The 21,720-nt window shown below is 44.4% G+C and overlaps 2 protein-coding genes across 2 annotated transcripts; one reads left to right on the top strand and one right to left on the bottom strand.

Moving 5' to 3' along the window:
- Positions 1 to 585: 585 nt before the first annotated feature.
- Positions 586 to 8,346, top strand: LOC139638003 (vasopressin V2 receptor-like). The gene is made up of 7 exons (XM_071512054.1): positions 586 to 697; positions 3,115 to 3,389; positions 4,031 to 4,276; positions 4,536 to 4,682; positions 5,196 to 5,474; positions 6,996 to 7,206; positions 8,162 to 8,346. The coding sequence occupies exons 1-7, from the start codon at positions 586 to 588 to the stop codon at positions 8,344 to 8,346; spliced, it is 1,455 nt and encodes a 484-aa protein (XP_071368155.1).
- A 393-nt stretch (positions 8,347 to 8,739) lies between these two features.
- On the bottom strand, positions 8,740 to 20,821 carry LOC139667698 (monocarboxylate transporter 1-like). The gene is made up of 4 exons (XM_071547223.1): positions 20,605 to 20,821; positions 14,276 to 14,419; positions 13,201 to 14,019; positions 8,740 to 12,412 (listed from the first exon to the last, which is right to left on the bottom strand). The coding sequence occupies exons 1-4, from the start codon at positions 20,819 to 20,821 to the stop codon at positions 12,123 to 12,125; spliced, it is 1,470 nt and encodes a 489-aa protein (XP_071403324.1). The 3' UTR covers positions 8,740 to 12,122.
- Positions 20,822 to 21,720: the final 899 nt, after the last annotated feature.

Here is a 21,720-nt window from a genome sequence, read left to right as displayed (position 1 = left end):
ACCCTGCACCCCGCAATGCAAAATCACACGTACACATATTATTTGAATGTAATTATTGTCTTGTGTCTTTGATCATTCTGGGAGGCTAATGGCAGAAATCTCATTTGATCTATTGGTGTATGGCCCCTATGTGTGCTTCTGTGTGTGTGTGTGTGTGTGTGTGTGTGTGTGTGTGTGTGTGGATGCTGCCCGGCCATGCTGAATGTGGCTGAGGATCAAAGAGGAGCCAACAGCAACATGGCGGATATCTAAACAATCAGCAGGAAATTACATTAATTCACCAATGCAGTCTCAGCATCACGTCCTTTGATCAGCACTCCCGCTTTCCACTGGAGTAGCCCTCCTTTTCTCCCTCTTTTTCTCCCTCTTCATAATTTCAAGAGAGGCGAGAAGAGGGAGGGATGAGAGAGCGCGAAAGAGGAGGGAGAAACACCAGTGAGGATAAGAGAGACGGAGGGGAAGAAGGGAGGAGATGGTGAGACAGGAGTCAGCAGCGTGAGTTGGCAGAGGTCACCCTCAGTGTAATAGGCGAGAGGAAAAGACACACACACACACACACACACACACACACGCACACACACACACATGCACACACACACTCACACAGCATGGACGGGACTAGTGTGTGCAGCAGCAGATCTTGTTGTCCCGGTTCCTACAGATGCTTCACGGGACGCTGAGGACGAGGACGAGGTGAGTAAGACGTCTTCGTTCGCCTGTACTTTGCTTCCGATCTCTCTGTGTCAGCTCTCTTTCCAGAAGTTAGGCCAGAACGAGTGGCATTAGTTTGTTAGGGATCGGCGAGGTCAGGGAGGTTAGACCTGGAAGTTTGGAGAGTGAATTAAGCTGTGAGGGGTCGTAGGAGAGGGACACTGCTGACAGGAATGGTCTGGACCAGCACAGTACTGTGAGTATCATAAAACGATGGCCTCAGACTCTGCTCCCCGCACACAGAGGCTCAACAACGATGGATTTCTTGCACCAGCTCTATTCTGCTCAAATCGTGAGCTGTATTATGACTACTTGGTTGGTGAAAAGAGAAATTCAAAGGGAACAGCAGGTGCCAAGTCTTGTAATTGGATTAACATAGCCAAACGATGTCAACGAACATGACCCCACAATTGTTGACTTCAAAAAGAGAGTCAGAAGACACTAGTATCATGACTGATGGCTGATGTAGTTTTCCAGACTGTGTGCATAGGACCTGGTGTGAGCTACCTGCAGACTGTATGGCACTCTGTATGTACTGTATGGCAGTGAGAGTGTGTGTGTGGGAGAGAGCTCAGTGAGGTAAAGCAGGTCTCACTGTGGCCCCTGGCTGAGCGGTTATGGCTAAGAAAGCAATAAGTTTCTTGTCTGCGGACTCTCTGAAATATTTATATTTTCAATGCACCACTAAAAGTTTGCTTTTGAATGGATTTATTCCAACATTCTATATGCATTTTGTTGTTACCTTATGTTCTTTGCTCAACATTTTAAAAAACAGACAAACACGGATGATTACATCTTTAAAAATACTGTTACAATTCTGTAGGCAATGGGCTTATGATAGCTAATACTTTCATTCCAGCAACCCTTTTTGTCAGATTTACCACATTTTTCAAATGGTGTATATCTCAATTTACTGTGAAACTGACACTTATAATTTTGTTAATTAGTGTAGAAGACAATTTGTGTTATAAGACAAGACTGATGAATGTAAGGGGAGCGGACTGGAAAGGCTGTTCTGTGCTAATGTAGATGGGCAATTTTATCAGCAGTTTAGACCAGCAGTATTTTCTTTCATAATACTTTTTTTTTTATCATAGATCACCAACTGTATGTTAGGCACATGGATGTTAGTTATCCCAATTAGGGATTGCCAATTAGCGATTCACATATTTTTGCAATGTTTCTTGACATCGTTGGCTGAGAGGCTGGTGAGTGTATCGTGACTTAAATGATTATGAAACAGGCATGTTAGGCAGCATTAGGCAGGTCACAGTTTGTTGTTAATGAGCATCTGCAGGCCAACAGCGTCCACTCTGGAGGTCTGCTTTGTTTCCACGCAGACGGTCTGTGTCATTGTTATGCTATAGTTAATGGTCGGCTCCACAAGGGTCAAGTTTGTATCACCTCTTTTTTAGTTGATCTCCAACCCCAACACCCCCCCCCCATTCTCCAAACACACACACACACACACACACACACACAAAGCTGAGGTTAATAGGGGCTCGACAGTGTTTGAATGTAGCCTCAAGCTTCTGTGAGCACATTAACTGCTAAACAATGAAATCTATAGCATGTTTGTAGTCTCTCACACACTTTTACAGTTAAACACACACATACACACATACACGCACACACACACACAAACAGCCGCAGAGGCATGCAGAGAGGGCCTCTCGTGTGGGACTATTTACCCAGCGCTAATCCCAGCATTAATGGGCAGGTCCTAATAAGGTCACGGCTGCTTGACCAATTTCTGGTGATCAACATTACACGCTAACAGCCAGTTATGACGGCTGTGGGGGAAAGTCTACTGACAAAAACACAATGAGCAAGGGCAGAGTTCTCTGAAAAGGGTAGTCTGCAGCGCCATCATGGGTTCTCCACTGATTACTGCCATTAATGATGCTTTATTTTTTCAAAATAGGGTAAATAGAAATTGAGCAAACAAAGAGAGAGAGTGCATAGTGGTCCTATTTCTTTCTCTGAGTTGTACTACCTTACCTGATCTATCCAGCTTTTAATTTGTGTGATGTGACACACAAGTGAAATACTTGAACAATTTAGAAAGCACGAGGTCATGTTTGTCCTTCCCAGTATTTGGTTAAAGGATAATGCTGCCCTTTGTCGTATGAAATTCTTACCCTAATAGAACCTCAGTACATAATTTGGCATAATTTTTCCATTACTGAGATTTTCTGACTTGTTACTGTCATTGGCCTCCATTGGATCTAAATATGTGCCCTAAACATCTTCAAAAACCTCCAAAACATCAAATGTTTGATGCATGCTAAACTATGATGAGTCTGAAATATTGCTCTTTTCTATACCATAACTTTGAAGGAGGAGCTCCGAATTCCCAACTCTTTAAGAGCTCCTCTCCTCTCCTCTCCTCTCCTCTCTCAGGCATGATGTCAGTCTCCTTGGTAACAGACTCATATCCGTCCAGTGATTGGTCTGTGGTCTCTGTGACCCCGGCGGTGACCAACGTCACCGAGCGGGAGCGGGACGCCCTGCTGGCGGTGGCCGAGGTGGTGCTGCTGGCGGTCATCTTGGTGATGGCGCTGCTCGGCAACGGGCTGGTGTTGGTGGTGTTGCTAAGGCGCAGACGACACCACAACCCGCTCCACCAGTTCATGCTCAACCTCTGTCTGGCTGACCTGGTGGTGGCACTGTTCCAGGTAACACGCAAACACATACACACCTACACACTCATGCACACACACTAATACAAATCCATAGATAAACATGTGCATACCAATACAAAGCCATACATACATATGTGCAAACCAATAAAAATCCATATATACACATGTGCACACCAATACAAATCCACATATACATGCCACCAATACAAACCCATACTTTTTAACCTGACATAAATCTGATCACTGATTGGAGGTCATGATTTACCTTCATATTATTTACCACTACATCACTGCCTATACTACTTGTAGCCCCAGGCTTAAACCTAAAAATGACCCACATTCTAGAAGTACACATTCTAGTTTATCTCTTCTCTTTGTTCTCCCATCTGTACACCTGAGAATGTGAAGAGCTAGCGCTGCACACTTGCACGTCCACCGAAGACACTGCATCTTTATCTCTATCTCTGTGTATTTATATGCTGTAATTTTTTACAATACATTTGGTTATTGTAATCGGTTTCTTCAGTACTCCCTAGTCATCTTATCTTTATATTTAGCCTGTTCTCTGCTGCTGCGACCCTCCACCCTCCTCCACACACGCACCCACACACCCACGCCCACAGTCCTTCCCTGCAACTCAATGCAACCACTTCCTCCCCCTCTTCCTCTTTCAGGTGTTGCCCCAGCTGGTATGGGATGCCAGGGGCCGGTTTCCTGGCCCCGACTTCCTCTGTCGCCTGGTGAAATACCTCCAGGTCCTCGGGATGTTCGCCTCCTCCTACATGATCGTGGCCATGACGGTGGACCGCCACTACGCCATCTGCTGCCCCCTGCAGGCGCACCGCAGCGGGGCCACGCAGCGCTGGAACAGGTTCATACTGCTGGCCTGGGGGCTGTCGCTGCTGCTCAGCCTGCCACAGGTGGGGGGTGGGTGGGGGTGGGGGGGTAGGTGGGGGAGGTGGGGAGGTGGGGGGACAGGGAGACAAGGTCAAGGTTTAATATACTGGAGGTTTGATGGATGTTAAAGTTTAATATACTGCCTGCCTTGAGGATTGACAATAAAAAATACGCAGACATGGAGACACAGAGGCAGACACTCTCACGTTGTCCCATCAGTCTTTACTCCCAGTAATCTCTGTCACCCCCTTCCCCCCCACACACACACCTTTTTACCCTCAGGTGTTCATCTTCTCTCGTTCGGAAGTGGCCCCGGGGGTGTATGAGTGTTGGGGCCACTTCGCTGAGTCCTGGGGCCTCAAGGCCTACGTGACCTGGATGACCCTGGCTGTCTTCATCCTCCCCGTCCTCGTCATCACTGTCTGCCAGGTAGGGATAGAATAGAATACAACAGAATAGAATAGAATAGAATATATTCACTTAATGTCGCTGCTCCCATTGGCAGCCATTTTTTGCAGGGGCCATTCCGCATCCTTCCATGTAAGCAGTACATTCTATTCTGCTGGACTGAGCGTATAGCACAGCTTTTCAGCCTGACATGAATATTTATGAGGTAAATTCATTGTATAATCATTAGGGATGGAACGATATGCTTATCTCACAATATGATTCAATACACAATATGGGGTTCACAATTTGATACAACCATAATACGATGTAATAAATATAATAAATATATTAAATTCAATGACAACAAAGCAAATAATATAATTTGGATGGAGAGCTTGTGAAATTGTGATGGGCAAGCCGTCTCATCTGTGATTACTACAGCAGAAAAAATGTAGCTAACATTGCAATATGAAGATTACTGGTTGGAGGTCATAGGTCAAAGTTTACCCACCTTTAGGCCTCACTGGTCTTTTCCCTTCCCTTCTCCCTCAGGTGCGAATCTTCAAGGAGATCCACAACAATCTGTACCTGAAGTCGGAGCGCCGCCTCTCCCCCGCATCCCTCCCCCCGTCCAGACAGGACAGCCACAGAGGAGGAGGAGGAGCCAGCAGAGGGAGGTGCAGCAGCTCCCTGTATGCTCTGCCCACCACCTTCAATAACCATGGGAGTCACACCAGCTTTGACCCTGCATCCACCTATCAGCACCTGCCGATGGGCCCCCTGAGGTCCCACAGCATTGCTTCACATTGTGATGTTCACCCCTACACTACTGTCTATCCTGGTGAGAGCCATTCTCATTCTCTTAAAGCCATTTTGATCTAAAGGCTTATGCTTTAATGCTTGAAATTTGTTCTTAGACAAATATAAATAGTGAAGTTGATGCCTATGTATGAATTTCTTTCCAAAGCGTTTGCCTTTCCATCAAGGCAAAGAGCGGCTACTTTAAATAATCTCAAATATGAGATAGTTTTAATTTGTTTTAACACTTTTTTGGTCACTGCATAATATAACACATTTGTGTTATTTCATAGTTCTAATGTCTTTACTATTATTCTATGTGGAAAATGGTAAAAAAAAAAAAAAAAAAAAAAAAAATGTAGTGTGTCCAAACTTTTGACTAGTCAAGATAGTGGGCGTGCTTTCTATTCTATTCTATTCTATTCTATTCTATTCTATTCTATTCCAAAAAACATTCGTACAATTGACATAGAAAATTCACAATACAAACCAGTCATATGTTCCAGCAGTCAGCCAGCAACATACATTATAAAAAGCAATTTCAAACATCAAAGAAAAAGTGAGATAGTATTGCTTTAAAACCATTGGGGGGAACAGGTAATTTGAATTTTAAAGAGCTTTGCAGGCTTTTCCATTTATGTAGTGCTGGCAAACGGTGTAATTTAAAACGAACCAGCATAATCTGGTACCATAATTACTGGATGAAAAAGACAGTAGAGTTGCAAGCTACAGGGGTAATGAAGAAGCACAGGATTTTTTTCCCCCTGCTCCTTATTACCTGGTAATCTTAATAATGTCCACCTCAAAGGTGCATGCAGGCAGACTGTGTGATGTACTGAACAATGTCACATGATGTACTGTCAATCTAAAAAGAATCCGAAAAATCACAGCATGACCAGAACTCTTCCTGTAAGTGCATAAAAAACAAAGATTTATTTTAATTGACCTTTATATTTAATCGGCATCAGATGTGTCCAACTCACTTTGGATTCATTAGGCTCAGAAAGTGGATTTTCTTCCAAATTGTAATACTGAGAAACATTTTGGACAGAGACAGTTGTCATGTGCTTGAAGGAATAAACCTACTTGAGAATGAATGCTCCATCATTAGCAAAACAATAGCAGTTTGTATTTCCCTTGATTAAATCAAAAGTGATCCTGAATCATCCTAATCTGTATAGAAATGAGAAGACTACATAAGGTCACAGCCTTCTGTGTCTTATCTGTCCAATAAGGGGCAATGAAAAGAGATAGTATCACCTTTGTTAACATAAATTATCTAAAAGGATGAACACCTGCACACTGTCCTCACTTGCTAATAGATTATATTTATCAAAAAAGCAAGGTTTCGGTCTATGTGACCTTCATCAGACAACACGTTGCAGGTGTGCACGGCATCTTTAAACTTAAAATAAATTATGACATTCATCCCCCTTGTTTTAGGTGAAAACTTGATAAATGAATAAGAGACTCTTATAACCCTCTCCTTCTACAGCTGAGTCTCCCTGTATGTCTCTCCTCTCAGGTGAGCTGCAGCCTGATGTGCTTCCTGAGCCTGCGGTGCCCCCTGCTGTCTGCTGCCCCACCCGGGCCCTGGCCCCGGCCCAGGCCACACCCGCCCCCGCCCGGGGCGGAGGGGTGACGGCAGCTATGTCGAAGACTGTGAGGATGACGCTGGTCATAGTGCTGGTCTACTCGCTCTGCTGGGCCCCTTTCTTCAGCGTACAGCTGTGGGCCGCATGGGACCCCAACCCACCGCTGAACGGTACGGTGCCACCAGCAGCACACACACACACGCACACACACACACATACACACACATACATATACAGATATATCCACGCAGACATACATATACACACATTGAAATACATACATGTACATACATGCGATGCACACTCACACACACACACACACACACACACACACACACACACACGCAGATATACACTCACATACATGTACACACACATACACACGTACACACATTCAGATATACACATACATCCATATATATACAGTACATATACATATAAACATAGTTCACGCACTGTAATACATACATGCACATACATGCCAAACGCATACACACACACACACACACACACACACGCACACACACACAAATTCACACATCTATTCACACATCTATTCAATGTCTTTATAAAGGGATACTGATGACTAAAATCACTTTTCCTCCACTGAAAATCAACTTTTATGTGATCATGCCACAGTGGATGATGTCATTCCTGCTTCAAATCTGTCCATGTTTGTTGTTGTGTCTCACATCACAGCATGCTGCGCCCTGATTCAAGTTTCCCTGAGGAATTCTGACAAATATTTTGTCCTGTACATCCCATGCAGTCTCAGATGTTAGAGCTGCCACTCCTGCTTCCTCTGCTTTTGTCCCAGCTGCCAAACCGAGGGATAAATGCAGTAACAGTGAAGCACTTTAACTTTCCAGTTTCCTCTGAGAATTTGGGACTGGAACTATAAAAAACTGAAAACACGATGTGAGAAATTACGCATCAAGACGCAAACTATGCATCATTCATATACAGTGGTGGGAATTTACTGAGTATGGACATGACGCTCTTACATGTGTCACGTGTACACTATCATATAAATATAAATCTGTACATATGAATGTTTCCTCTAAGCTGCCACCACCCTTATCGCTCCTCCTCTGTGTGTGTGTGTGTGTGCGTGTGTGTGTGCAGGCGCGGTGTTCACCCTGCTGATGCTGCTGGCCAGTCTGAACTCGTGCACCAACCCCTGGATCTACTCGGCCTTCTCCAGCAGCGTCTCTCCGGAGCTTCGCCTGCTGCTGCTCTGCCGCGCACACACACAGCGCCGGGGCTCCATACCAAACGACTCCACCACCACACACACCTCCAACTACTGAACCACACACACACACACACACACACACAATCATACATCCAAGTGCACTCAGAAATTCCCCAGTCATGTGACAACACACCCAAGCTTCTGAGTCTTCATATTGTACTCTGAACTCTCTCTGCTGTAGTCTCTGTAGAACACAATACAGCTGTTGATGCATATTTTTCACACATGAACAATGAAGCATTCTCACTATAGGTACAACTGGTAGTTTAGATACAGATCGCTGTGATAAGGTTTATACAGACATAATGTTTTATTATTGTAAATAAATCGAAATGTTCGTCTGGCCTTTTTGCATCTGGTTGCTGATTCAGAAATCTGTCTCCTTTTCTCCTCCCATCTTTTGACATAAAGGAATCGATACGAGGAGTTTTGTTTTAAAAATGGTTTATTCAATCTCTCAGCAGTCATATAAACAAGACCTCACACATACAAACATAAAAAACATCACAGTTGAACTTATGCTAGTAAAAATCATGTTATTTTCCAGAAATTTGATACTACATTGTTTGATTTGCTCTTTTTGAAATAAAAAGGTGCTGCAGCAATGTACCATTATCAGAAACCCCACGTTTCAACGAAATGGTTTTGTTCCGGTCCTTCAAGGTGTCGCGCTTTCTTTTCCCCTCCCAAAAAACAAAAAACAAAAAACAAAGATCAATTCTCATCTCAAAGGCATAATACCTGAAAAGTGAGTCAATTTTGCATCGACCTCTCCAAACTTTGTCAGATCAGATTCAATCAAACCATTTCTCTTAGTCGCCTGTTGGCTGACAGGATATAATATACCCAGAGGTTCATGAGTGTCAGTCTGCTGTCACTAACAATCAAGTATTGGAGGAGGAGGGGAGACAGTCGCGAACTTGTGAAGTAGATCATCAAGGCCCATTAATTTGGGCAAACTAGCCCAAGACAGCAGCCCCATCTGCAGCTACCTTCCCCACCCCGCTGTAACACCATGAACACTGGACAAGTTTCCACTTCTGGTAGAAAGAGGGAGAACTGGGGCACAGTAACTCTCCCACTGGTACCATTCGTACCTGACAAAACTACTTCTCTTTCCCGCTGATATGAGTCTGGTTGGTACAGACACAAAAAAAAAAACCCCAAAAAACAAAAAACAGTAAAATCAGTTTGTTTTTTTTGAACAAATTACATACTTTGTGATGAATTTGTCTGAAATGTATTAATTACATTTGGTCATGGCATAATTACCATACATCTGTACAACAAAAGAAAAACAAAAGAAAAACAAAAACCACACTAGCATACAGTGTAAACATACACCCTTTCTAGTAGATTCATTCACATCCCACCTTTAATAGAAAATGTGATGATGCCAAATGGGGTTTGCCTGTCCGTTGCCTTGTTGCTTTACCTGTGTGTGTATCTTACAAAGTGGGCTATATGGTAAGGGACTAAGTAATATTTCGGCTAAGTAAACCTTAGCCGAAATGAGCAATGACTGTGTGGCATGTTTCTCTGTGAAACTGTAAAAAAAAAAAGCATGTGATGAAAACAAAAAAATAAAATAGCATAGTAGTGTTCCATAACAGAAAAAATAACATTTAGCGCTGTTGTATTTTACATTTGAAAGGGGTATTTTTCGAGAGTTTTAAAAGTGAGTGGTGCAAAGGCTCAGGCGGTCTGTTGAAGTGACTAATAGGACGCAAAATAGTTGTCATTTGAAAGAAATGATCATCTGAACCTGAATCTCAAATCTCAAAGCTGAAGACAGCTTCTCCTTCAAAGCTGTCAAACTTTTTATGTGATATGTTGTCAACATCAATTTTTACTTAAAGCAAAATTGGCCTCATAATTCAAAACTCAAAAATGTTCACCAAGCAATATACAGGGGATGAAACATCCAAGTTTAAAAAGCCTATACCAGTCTGCAGAGGATGCTGCTCTCTGCTGCTGGATCCTGGTAGAACAAGACAGGAACGAGTCTCACAAGTGCCTCAGCAGTTGATGTTGGCCGTAAACTAAAAACTTTGTCAATGCACTTTTCATTATTACTGACTATCTGCAGCCTATTTCTAACTGAAGACATTGTGGATCTGATATAACACTGTACATTTTTCAGACAAACTGAAAGACGTGTGGACACACAAATGAAATGAAACTAGGCTACAGTTTAGACTGTTCGTACAAATACACACACTTTCTCTCACACACATACTTGCACTCACCAAAATACATCAAAACCCATTAAAAAGATTACTTGTAGTCAGATTGTCATTTTACAGTGAGCTAAAATAGATTTTTTTTTTAAAAACACAAAAAGTTTTGTTGATACAATTGTAAAACTATTGTGTATTATTCATATAAAAAAAACACTAGAGTGCTGCGACTCTCAAGATCAACGGGGTTAAAATCAGGGTTGTGTGTGATTATTCAGAGTGAGATATTTTTCCTATTTTGGCACCGCAGCAGGGCAGGTCATAACACACACACACACACACCCCGTTAATCCCATCCTTTAGTCCATCTAGCAAAATCACAGCCTATTATTTCCCACAAAGCAGCATGTGGTGTAATTTAATACTGTGAGAGGTCACGTTGCGGGTCGCGCAACATGAGGCGGTCTGTGAGGCGGAGGAGCTTCATTGTGTGAACGTTACTGTTAAGGTGTGTCCTAATCTTAATCAATATGTCAGTGTATGATGGGCTGTTCTGGTTCCGTTGTGTATAATACACAGTTACACACACAGTGTACACACAGTTTATGTACAAATACACAGTTAAAAACTCTAGAGCCCTCTACACTGCAGATAACTAGATTTGTAATCTTGCAGTCTTACAGCATCAGACCACCAAGTCCTCTTAAAAGCTTCTTGGTTCCTACATTATTTTCCATTTTTAAATTCCACACTTCCACACCTCTATTTTTAAACCTCGCTGATTAATTATTTGTTCATTATTTTACCTCTTTGACTACAGGTTAACAATATTACTGCTACTGGTATAAACAGTACTTTTCATTTCATTCAACTTCCAGATTTGTTTCCCCAAATTTTCTCACAATCGTTTGAAAACCTGGAGAACCTGGAAACGTCCTTCACTCCACACCCCAAGCCGACACCAGAGCTACAATGTGAACATGGCACAGACAGACATATCTAATAAAAATATGTCCTTTTGTATTAATTTATGTCCAGCCCTTGAGGAGTGAAGCAATGGAAGTGTGTGCATGTGATATGTGTGGGAAAGTGTACAGTAATTCTGAGTACTGTAACAAAATGTATTGTGTGTCTCTCTGAGCTCTCGCTTTGACAGATGCAGCATTGAGGCAGAGTTGAATGTGTGTGTGTGTGTGTGTGTGTGTGTGTGTGTGTGGACACTGGGCAAGGTTCTGAACCATTATGGCAGCTCAAGACCCTGAGAGTAAAGTCCTCATTGATTTACTACATTATCTTACAGTCAGCCTGTCTGTTGTGCATCTAACTGGTGCTTATATATATGTGTGTGTGTGCGCTTCTGGAGGACTTCAGTTTACCAAAGGCACATCCAATACCATTACCAGAGGTCTCTATACAGTGAAACACGGCTTGATGAGCGTTACAGTCAGCTGTTAGCTAGAGTAACGTCACAGGAGCGGGTCCCACCTTTCACTGATGAAGGAAATGAGTTTGTTTGTAGGGTTTCAGGGTTTTAGCTCTCTTTAGTCGCTGTGTGGTTTTACTGTGCAACTGTGAGACTTTCCCAAGATATGTGTGTGTTTCTGTGAAGTGTGTGGATGCGGTGTGTGTCTTGAGGGTCCGTCTTCATTCACTACACAGTGTCCTCGTCCATCTTTGCGACGTCGTCTAACGTGACGGCTGCCGGCACGTTGTTCTCCTCCACCTCCTCCGCTGCTTTGGAGGGCGAGGGAGGCGCCAGCATGGCGGCGCGCTCCTCCTTGGGCTCCTCCCTCTCTCTCCTCTCCTCCTCTTTCTTCTCCCGCGCCAGCAGGCGGTAGTTGATGCCCATTCCCGTGAAGAGGAAGATGCTCGCGATGATGAGGATGATGCCGGACGAGATGTAGGTGTAGTCGTAGTGGTGGTAATAGTTGTAGAAACTACCTGAAGGTGGACAAGAGACAAGCGAGAGAGGCTTCAAAGGTTTGTCTGGACCAACATCTGATTACCATATCTGTGTACAGTCTATAAAAAGTTAGCTACACTGATAAATGAAAACATGGATATATGGAGAGAAAGTCGCTTTTTAGTGTGTTGGAGTGTTGAATGGGGGAAAGAGAGAGTCAAAGTGCTTTTCCACCCCATTTCACCCAGTGCAAATTCAACCCTCCACCCTGCCTCAAATCTTCCTTTTCATTTTCCAGATAGCTTAAACGATAATTCTGGGTATTTTCAACCTAGGCCTTATTTTTCTAGCTTATGCCATCAAGACGATTGATTGCGTTGAAAATTTCATCACTTCCTTCACTAGATCTTTACGTACCTCTCAGCTGCAGGGAGCGCACTCTCCAATATACACCCACAGGGCCAATACAAACTCCAACAGTCGAACCCAAAAAGCGAATAAAATGTGTCTTTTCAACACAATGACACTCACACTGGCTACACTAGGACCTGCCTACATCCAATTTTCCCATTATCCATTACCTGAAACTTGAGTATATGTATTACATTATTAGATATGTTATTTTAACTAGTGTGAGCTAATTGGCAACAAGACCGTTCAAGTAGTCTGATGCTGCGTTCATATCATATCGTATTTCCAATAAATATGAAGTGACTACATTTTCAACACAATCACTCACAATGGAAAAAACTAGGAAATTAAGGCCCATGTTGAAAATAACTGATTGACTGAATTGTCCTTTCAAGACCCATACTGGAGCTCCTACCTGTTAGCGGCGGGCCCAGAAGCACAGGCCCACACTCCACAATAGTGACCAGGCCCACGGCTGAGGAGAACCTCTGTGCCCCCACCAGGTCCATCAGCGTCTCAAACAGCACCGCGCTCAGCCAGCCAAAGGCGAATCCAAAGAAGATGGCGTAGATCACAAACCCAGTGTAGTCCACTGACATCGGCGCCAGCACGTGGCACACTCCGTTGTAAAGGACGGCAGCAGCGAAGAAGTACTGCACCCTGGGCCGGACCCACTTGGTGTTGGCCAGCAGGCCCATGGAGGGCCGGGCAAACATGTCGACGAAGGCCAGCACCGACAACAGGAAGGCCGCCTTCTCCTTGCTGATGTCCTTGCTTTTGGCGTAGTTGGTGAGGAAGACGAGGGGCGCGAAGAGGCCGAAGAACATGACGACATTGCCCATCAGGTAGAGCAGGAAGCCGCGGTGTTTGAACAGCGTCAGGTCGAGGAAAGAGTTGATGGTCTGCATCACCGTCTTCTTGGGCTGCGGCTGCACCACGCCGTCCGCCGCCTTCCCGTCGCCCAGCTCCGAGTCGGGCTTGGCCGGCAGGGGCTTGGGTCCGATGGGGCGCATGAGGGAGCCGGCCACGCAGCAGTTGAGCAGAAGCCCTCCCAGTATGAGGAAGCTGCCTCTCCACCCAAACTGGTCGAACAGCCAGGAGTTGAGAGGGGCCAGGGTGGACAGGAAGACGGGGCTGCCCGCCATAGCGATGCCGTTAGCGATGGGCCGGCGCTTGAAAAAGTATTTACCGATCATGGTGAGAGCTGGATTCAAGTTGAACGCCAGTCCCAAACCTGGAGAAAGAGAAAGTTGGTGGGATGGAACAGAGAGAAGGAGGGATGCATGAGGAGAGGTGTAGGGATAGAGGAATGAAATGAGGACAAACACAAAATCTTTTTAAACTGCAACCATGTCCAACCATGTCAGCTTTAATAAGTCTTCAAAGTGCTGAGTTTACAAACCAATCAATTGCACGGGAAGTTAAATGCTAGGCACAACTATAAACGGTACATTTTTACAGCTTATCTGTGGTACATTTAAGCTACTGACCTCCTATCACTCCTATGAAGAAGTAGAGCTGCTCCACAGTGTTGCAGAAGGAGGCAGCAACCAGCCCCGACCCGGCCAGACAACCTCCCACCATGATGATTGGTCGACTGCCAAACTTATTCACAAGGATACTGCTGATTGGACCTGGAGGGAAGGAAGGGAGGGACAAACAGAGGCAATGAATATCATAAAGAGCATGGATGTAATGAATAAGATCAGGGCAGTGTTGACCCTTATAATGCGGATTATTGGGACTCAACAAGGAGTGATGGTGGGTGACAAGTAGAACCTGGATGCATTATTGACCAAATATAGCACGTTTAACATTTATACTGACCAAGACCATTATGTAAATAATGCAATTAAAATGATTTATTACATCTGACCATTCCAACTGTTCACCAGCAGGTGGTGCCATGGCACCAAAGATAAATACAGGCGCAGTAAACGATTGTGTAACAGTGCTGGTTGCATGGATGTTACATGGAGGAGAGGAGGGAGGAAGGAAGGAGAGGAGGGAGGCCAGGCAGTGCGATGTGTGGCCTGGTACATAGCAGAGTGAATTTTCATTGGTAACAGATGCACATGAGAGACAAAGAGCAAGGAGGGAGGAAAAAGGGAGGGAAAAACAGAAAGCTGCTCCAGAAGAAACGGAGAAGAGAAGAGAAGAGAAGAGAAGAGAAGAGTGTGTCAAGGCACTCCACGTGTCTTAGCCCGCCCGCCTGCCTGCCAAGTCTCCTATGAATGGGCCTTCACATGGATCCAGACTGACACTGGCTCTGCTGAATGCATCTAAACAAAGTATAGGCCTGGAGCATCTATAACTCCATGTACAACTATTCTGCATGCAAGCACAGCGAGTGAGTGACACAGAAAGAGGGAGAAAGAGTGCGAGAAACGACAGCAGAAGAAAAAAAGCTGTCACTCTCCTCAGCCCTAACTGCTGAAGATTATGTCTGTCTATGTGTGTGTGTCCCCAGCTGTTATATAAAGTGGATTACGCGCAGGAGAGGGCGGGAAACCCAAGAGATAGTGAAGAAGAGAGAGCTACAGGAACTACAGAAACGTAGTATATGGATGATCTATGAAGGCAGATGCGCGTATCATCCCATTCAAGTCGACCATGTCTCATTGCCATTCTTCGGGGTTCTGCCAACCCGGATCCATTTCCTCACAGCCTGCCTTGGCCCGAAACTCCTTCACATAGACCTTGGTGGTCTGCCCTTGAAATCTGGCAATTAACCACTTTGGCAGGGGGTGCGCTTGTATGCGCGAGCACACACACACTCACTAAATACCTCTCAGACACCTAGCTTATGTGTTCTGTCTGTCATTGAGGGTCTGTGTGACACAAAGCCTGTCTTGGTGGGTTGCCATGTTAGGGGGTGGTGGGCTTCCAAGTGAGTTTAAAAGTGGCACACGCTGAATAAAAAGGAACCATGTGGCTCTGCTGTCACATGCATCGTGGTACAAACACTAGAGATACACAACACGTAGACACACACCACCTCGAGGCTATGGCATTCCTTTTTAGCGGGTGGGTGCCAAGCGAAGTAAACAAAAGTGAACTTAAACAAGGGCAGGAATGAGTCTGCGTCCACTCAATACACACCCTCACGCACACACAGTCATGCACACGCACACATGCAGACATAAATCAGCTGTGACAGTCTTTGTTGCGGTCTGGCAAAAGACAAAGGGGGCAGTGACTAGTGTTCTCAGAGATATTATATAAACGATTCATTCTCCCCCTCCCTCCATCTTTCGCTCTCACTGTGGAAGAGAGAACAGCAGGGAGGGGTGAAGAGAAACCTGTCCTCAGCCCTACCAAATACTGACACCAGCACCAGCATGACACAACTGACGAACAAGCGTTGAGAATGATTTCGGCGGCGACAAGCTTCTCCGATTTTTTATCTAATTTTAGCTTGGTGACGCATACACTGTTGCTGCTTATAGTGCTGGATCTAAATGTTCTAGATTTGATTATACATGAGAATCCCTAGAACCCGCAAACCCCTTTCTCTTGTATTCTACCAGCCATTACACAGCTTATTTTCCTATTCAAACAGGTTCTGGCTTTTGAAGTGGAGGATGAAAAGACTGAGAAGACTGATAAGAGCTGGTGATGAGTCAGTCCCACCAGGAAAAAAATAAAAGAGGGATGATATGTCAGGTGCTATCTCTCTCTCAAACAACCGACTGGATTGGTCCTGGCAGTTAAATTGCAGAATATTTCTCCACCAGTCGAATTACTCACAGACCAATATCTCTCCATCTGGAGTAAGTCTTTATTCAAGTCCCTTCAACTGTGTATGCATACATGGTACTGTAAGACACTTTGATTAAAAGTGACCACCTAACAGCTTATGTTCACTATGCTCTGTATTTTGTCTCTCCCAGACTCTCCTTCTATCCACCCTCTTCCTCTCCAGTACTGGTCTGTCACTCTGCTCTCTTTACTTCAGTAAGGATGTTAAGATCCCTAACTGTATTGTTAGATTGGATGTACAGTGTGAGAACCCAACGTTGACAATCAAGAATGGTGGCTTTTCATTCATTTGCTGAGTCAGTGAGCAGCTGAACAAGTCATTCACCTGGTTGCTTCATGCCTGATCATGTCAGTATACTGTAGGCTGTAACAGGCATGTGTGTGCAGTGTGCATGCACAAATGCAGACATGCTTAATCTGTCTTCCTCCAGGCCAGTAGCCAAAGTCCCTCCCACCACCCAAGTCATGTTGCACTGTGCATTACTGCCTTATAATAATGACAGAAGATCTGAAAAATAACTGGAGACCTTCAGTGGGAGAATCTGGGATTTTATCAAGTGACTGAGTGATAGTGCCTTTACACTTTATAAATGTTCAAGGGGACGGCAGTCAGTCGTCCTAGATCAGCAGTCCCTCTCAGAGAGGCCCTGGCCAGTGGGACTCTGCCAAGTGGCCAAATGCAGCAGACCATAGGCCAATTGGCAGAGGAGTTAGTTCAGTGTCTCACTTCATTACAAGATCACATACACAACCATAACCATGGACATAACTGCCCACAGTCAATTAACTGTACCGGTCTGTACTGTACTGTGGGAGGACAGACCAAAGCTCAAAGGGCAGATGGGATATCTAGCAATCACATCAGCTCACCCTTTTAGTTTGACATTTTTTTCACTTTACACTTGGCACATACATGGCTCTCGGACCAGACTATTAGTTTGTTTCAGAGAGGTCCGAGTTATTTTCAAGTGTTTACATCTGTGCAATACCCCTGACTAAACAGTCATCACTCTGACTTTGGATGGCTTAAATGGACCATGTGTAAAAACACTGTTAAGTTATTCAAAAACAGCTTGTTAGCATTGTCAGCATTGACATGCCTCACAACTAGCAGCACCCATTTATTTCAAAGAGGAATGCTAACAAGCTGTCTGTAGGGTATCTGAAGGCAGCTTTTTCCTTCTTGCTGAACCTAAAAATCAAGTCAAGCTATCCATTTACACTCACTTTCAACCATTTTTTTAGGCAGGAACCATATCTTATGTCTTGCGATACAAATTTAGCATTTTATTCAGTCTACCTCTTATTGTATGGACTTGTAATGATTATGGCAAGACAGCCATTAGCTTTTGATATTAATTTCTTCAGAATTACTTGAGGACTTGTGTTAGTCCTGCAATGGGATAGGCTCCAGGCCCACTGATCCTTAAAAGGAAACAGATAGAGAAAATGAATGAATGAATGAATGAATATTTGAGGACCCACTGCAAGTCATGTTGGGGGTCAGGACAAGCAAGCAGCCACCGCTTACTTAATTTTAACAGTTTCCCTTTTTCTTTACACCAACCCCCCACCCAGCTCAATCAGACAGTTTCTTGGATTAATCACTTTCCTTCTCAATTTTTACATTATTTTTCTTTTATTTTGCATCTCGCTGTCACTAAATCACTCTGTGCAGAGCATCCTGCCCATTGCTAGCTGGTTCACATTGTAGTCAGCTGCCACTGACGTCATCTGAGCTTGATGAATGAGCATGTGTGACGGGTTTGTTTGTGTATTTGTGTGTATTTGCCTCATGTCTAACCAATGAGTATATGGTTGTGGCTGTTTAAGCCCAGTGTTGGCAGTCCAGTCATGCAACCTCACTCAAACCACAAGCATGATGACATCATCAACTGGCGACTCACAGAAGAGTCTTGTGCCAATCCAGACAGCCTGACATAGAAGATAGGGAAGTCTCACTGAGGTCATTGCTACAGTGTGCAGTGGCAGTTCATACCTACTCGACACAAAGAGCATTCACAAATCTCGAAAAAACTACCTCAACATCTGCCTCCTGTTACATCAGTGACTCCTCCTTCAGTTCCCCCTCCAAACTGCCCTGACCAATTGAATAAGTCTGCCTTCAGGCAATAAAACCTGGCACACAGCTCTGAAAAGGTTGAATGAGCAAGTGAAGTCTCATGACAAATAGATACTATCTTTAGATACAGCAATGTGGATCTTTGAACTAAGACAAAGAAGAGGGAAAAGAAGAGGAGATAAGATGGTAATACCTGGTGAATAGGCTATGTTGGTTAAACACTTTGGAGAGACCTAACCAGACAGAAATTCCACTTTACACTGCACGTCTGGAGAAGGAGGAGATGACAGCCAAAGCCAGAAGGAGGAGGAGAGAATAAACAGAGGGCTGAAATCAACTGTCTTATCTCAAATTATGGTCAGGGTTTGCTCACTCTCGCATATTTACGGGTGAAAGAGTGAGCGGAGAGAATAATTTCTCTCCCTCTCTCTCTCTGTGTCAGATGGGGAAACAAGAGTGAGACTGTTCAGCTGAGATAATGTGGGAGAGCTGGTGTAAGTGAACCAAATTATCAGCTTTTCTCATCTACACCCCGTCTTTCTCACCCTCTCCTCTCTTGCCCTCTCTTTTGTCCGCCGCTCTCCAAATCATGAAAGGGAATGAGGAACTTGCTGCGTGTTAGACGGGAGCAACCTAGCCTGAAACTGGGTCAATGTCACTGTTTCCTAAATCCTGCCTTATAAAAATGCAACTGGGGAGGCTGCTGTTGTGCCAGTGCAAATAAACGTTTGACTAAGTGGAAGAATTGGCTGTTTTTACAGATCACGTTCAAAGCATGGCTAGTTCTGGCCTCTAGCTACATTGCAGACTTCTTATAAGTTCCCTCTGAGATCATCATCAGGGCATTTCTAGGCTCAGCACTTAAGGTCAATGTGCTTCTGCTATAAGGGCCGCCAAAGTGAGTGGGACCTCCCCTTGCATCTAGTCTTCAATGGATTATTGAACTACGCATTTTGTGTTTGATGGTGACGTCTAATTTTAATCTCCCTTTTTATACAGTATGTTTTAGTGTTGTTTTTACGCCTTTGGTAAGGCACTTTGTAAACTCTACTTTTAGAAAAGTGCAAAAGATGTTATCTTTATTATTTCAATGTATGCTTTCCCCTGTTCCCAAGTTCTCTAGTAGCGTTCATGGGATTACAGCACCACAAATATCTGCATCCCTTTTCATATCTTGCTTGCAAGTACTCCTAAGTATCCATTTCATCCTGCCTTCTCCATTTCTCTGTCTTGTCTCCTGCTCTCCATTCAGCAGTAGGTCTTATTAAAGCTGTGCAAATGCTGAAGAGGAGGGAAGAAGAATTGGTAGCATTAGCAGGGCAGGAGCAAAGGGTGGGGGGGGAGGCTTGTGTTTGTTTTGCTTCAGTGGAGGGTGGAAGATAAAGAGATAGAGTCTCGTAAGAAACACCTCATGCCCAGGCCCCGGCTAAATCTCTCAAACAAGCAAACAAAAAGAAACGGCCTCGAGATACTGCCAGCCACGCAACCGTAAACATCAACACACCCTCATCCAGCGATCCCTTTTCATTCACTGACACAAACACAGGACCCACCCTAAGCATGATTATGGCTTCAAAGATAATGCAAATTTTTGCTAAATATTGTGATCACCATAGTTAGGTCTTGATGATTTGAGGAACAAAATAATTTGACTGCACTTTTGGCATCTCATATCAACATTTTGACTATTTTCAACTCCTAGAGAATGAAATTAAATGTTTCAATATTGCCAATGCTGACATGCCAATATTTTATGATTATTAATTGTGGAATCTGAAATTACAATATACAAACATACATGAATAACTGTGCAGCCCTAACAACACACACACACACAGACACACATACACACACAGACATCCTATCCCCTTTCTTGCATACACCCCCAAAACCTGCTGCAGACACAGACCCCCAATTCTCCTACTCACACACACACACACACACACACACACTGTTGTACATTATGCCGCTCACCTCCAGCATACATGACGGCCAGCATGATAGAGGAAATCCAGGACACCTGGCTGGGCGTGGCGTCAAAGATGATCTCGATCTCCTTGAAGAAGACGGTGATGGACTTGGGGAAGGCGTAGGAGAAGCCGATGGAGATGAAGGCCCCCACAACCACGGCCCAGCCCCAGCCACCCTCGGGAGGGGTGTACCCCGCCGGCCCACCCAACGCTGGAGGCATGGCTGCTCAAGACGAGAGGAACGAGAGGGAAGAGGATGGAGTTGAATGCCGTTGAGGGTTGGCTGGTCCTTTGGAGGTTAAGAGACACAGTTGGATTGGGTGAGCTGGGATCAGAACTCACACCAGGACCTGTGGGGGAGGAGAGCAGAGAGTGTGTGAGAACAGACACTGACTGAAAGAAGGCGCAAGAAGGTGAGGGAGAAAAAATATCTTTTCCTAGTTCTTGGCATTGCATCTCATTTCCTGACTTACACTCAACTGCAAAATGAAATACGATGGTTGGGAGGGAGGGAGGGAGGAGAGGAGACTGAGGATGATAGGCAAATGATAGGAAACAGGGTGGGAGGAAATAAGATAGAGACAGATGAATGTTTGTGATTAATGTTTTTTTTTTTATTAAAGTGCTAAGTGTTGGCATGGTGAGAGAGAGGAGCATCTGTGCTCCAAATGCATCTGTTCCGGGACGTACGCCAACATACCAGCGGCAGACAGGCTAAATATGGCAACAGGTGCGTTATTCATTTTATGGGTCTATATGCAAAGGAGATTAGATTAGACCGCATGTCAGAATGCGCAAAGACAAACCAACGGTCTTTGGCGTTCGCTGCTGGTTTTTCTGGTGATGCATGCTATTCCTGTGTTATAAACAGGGAGGGGTGCAGGGGTCACAGGATATTTCCAATCTCAACCAAAAAAAGGTTGAAATTCCCTGGGCTATAGCCTCCTTCGCTGAAGTCTTCCATCTAAATGTCCTCCTTTGCCAGCGGACAAGACTACTCAATATAGGCCAGACATAACTGAGCTATTTATGGTCTGTTCTGAGATCAACTCTGCTACTGTTTGGGCCACTTACCTTAGATGGTCCCTAGATTACAAAGAACAGAGGCACTTTAGCAGCT

Source organism: Centroberyx affinis, unplaced genomic scaffold (assembly GCF_046629955.1).
Source record: "Centroberyx affinis isolate AG114_WGS23_722 - 3 ecotype Tasmania unplaced genomic scaffold, CSIRO-AGI_Caff_v1 ptg000024l_1, whole genome shotgun sequence".
NCBI lineage: Eukaryota > Metazoa > Chordata > Actinopteri > Beryciformes > Berycidae > Centroberyx > Centroberyx affinis.
This window is presented reverse-complemented; position numbering and strand designations above follow the sequence as displayed.

What these genes read in the sequence shown, in the direction of transcription:
- LOC139638003 (XM_071512054.1), top strand. Translation starts at nt 586, where the DNA reads ATGCACACACACACTCACACAGCATGGACGGGACTAGTGTGTGCAGCA. An exon ending in TGGTGGTGGCACTGTTCCAG is followed by an intron (nt 3,390 to 4,030) that starts GTAACACGCAAA and finishes TTCCTCTTTCAG; the next exon opens with GTGTTGCCCCAGCTGGTATG. An exon ending in TGCTGCTCAGCCTGCCACAG is followed by an intron (nt 4,277 to 4,535) that starts GTGGGGGGTGGG and finishes TTTTACCCTCAG; the next exon opens with GTGTTCATCTTCTCTCGTTC.
- LOC139667698 (XM_071547223.1), bottom strand. Translation starts at nt 20,821, where the DNA reads ATGCCTCCAGCGTTGGGTGGGCCGGCGGGGTACACCCCTCCCGAGGGT. An exon ending in CTTCATAGGAGTGATAGGAG is followed by an intron (nt 14,020 to 14,275) that starts GTCAGTAGCTTA and finishes CTCTTTCTCCAG; the next exon opens with GTTTGGGACTGGCGTTCAAC. An exon ending in TCTGGGCCCGCCGCTAACAG is followed by an intron (nt 12,413 to 13,200) that starts GTAGGAGCTCCA and finishes GTCCACCTTCAG; the next exon opens with GTAGTTTCTACAACTATTAC.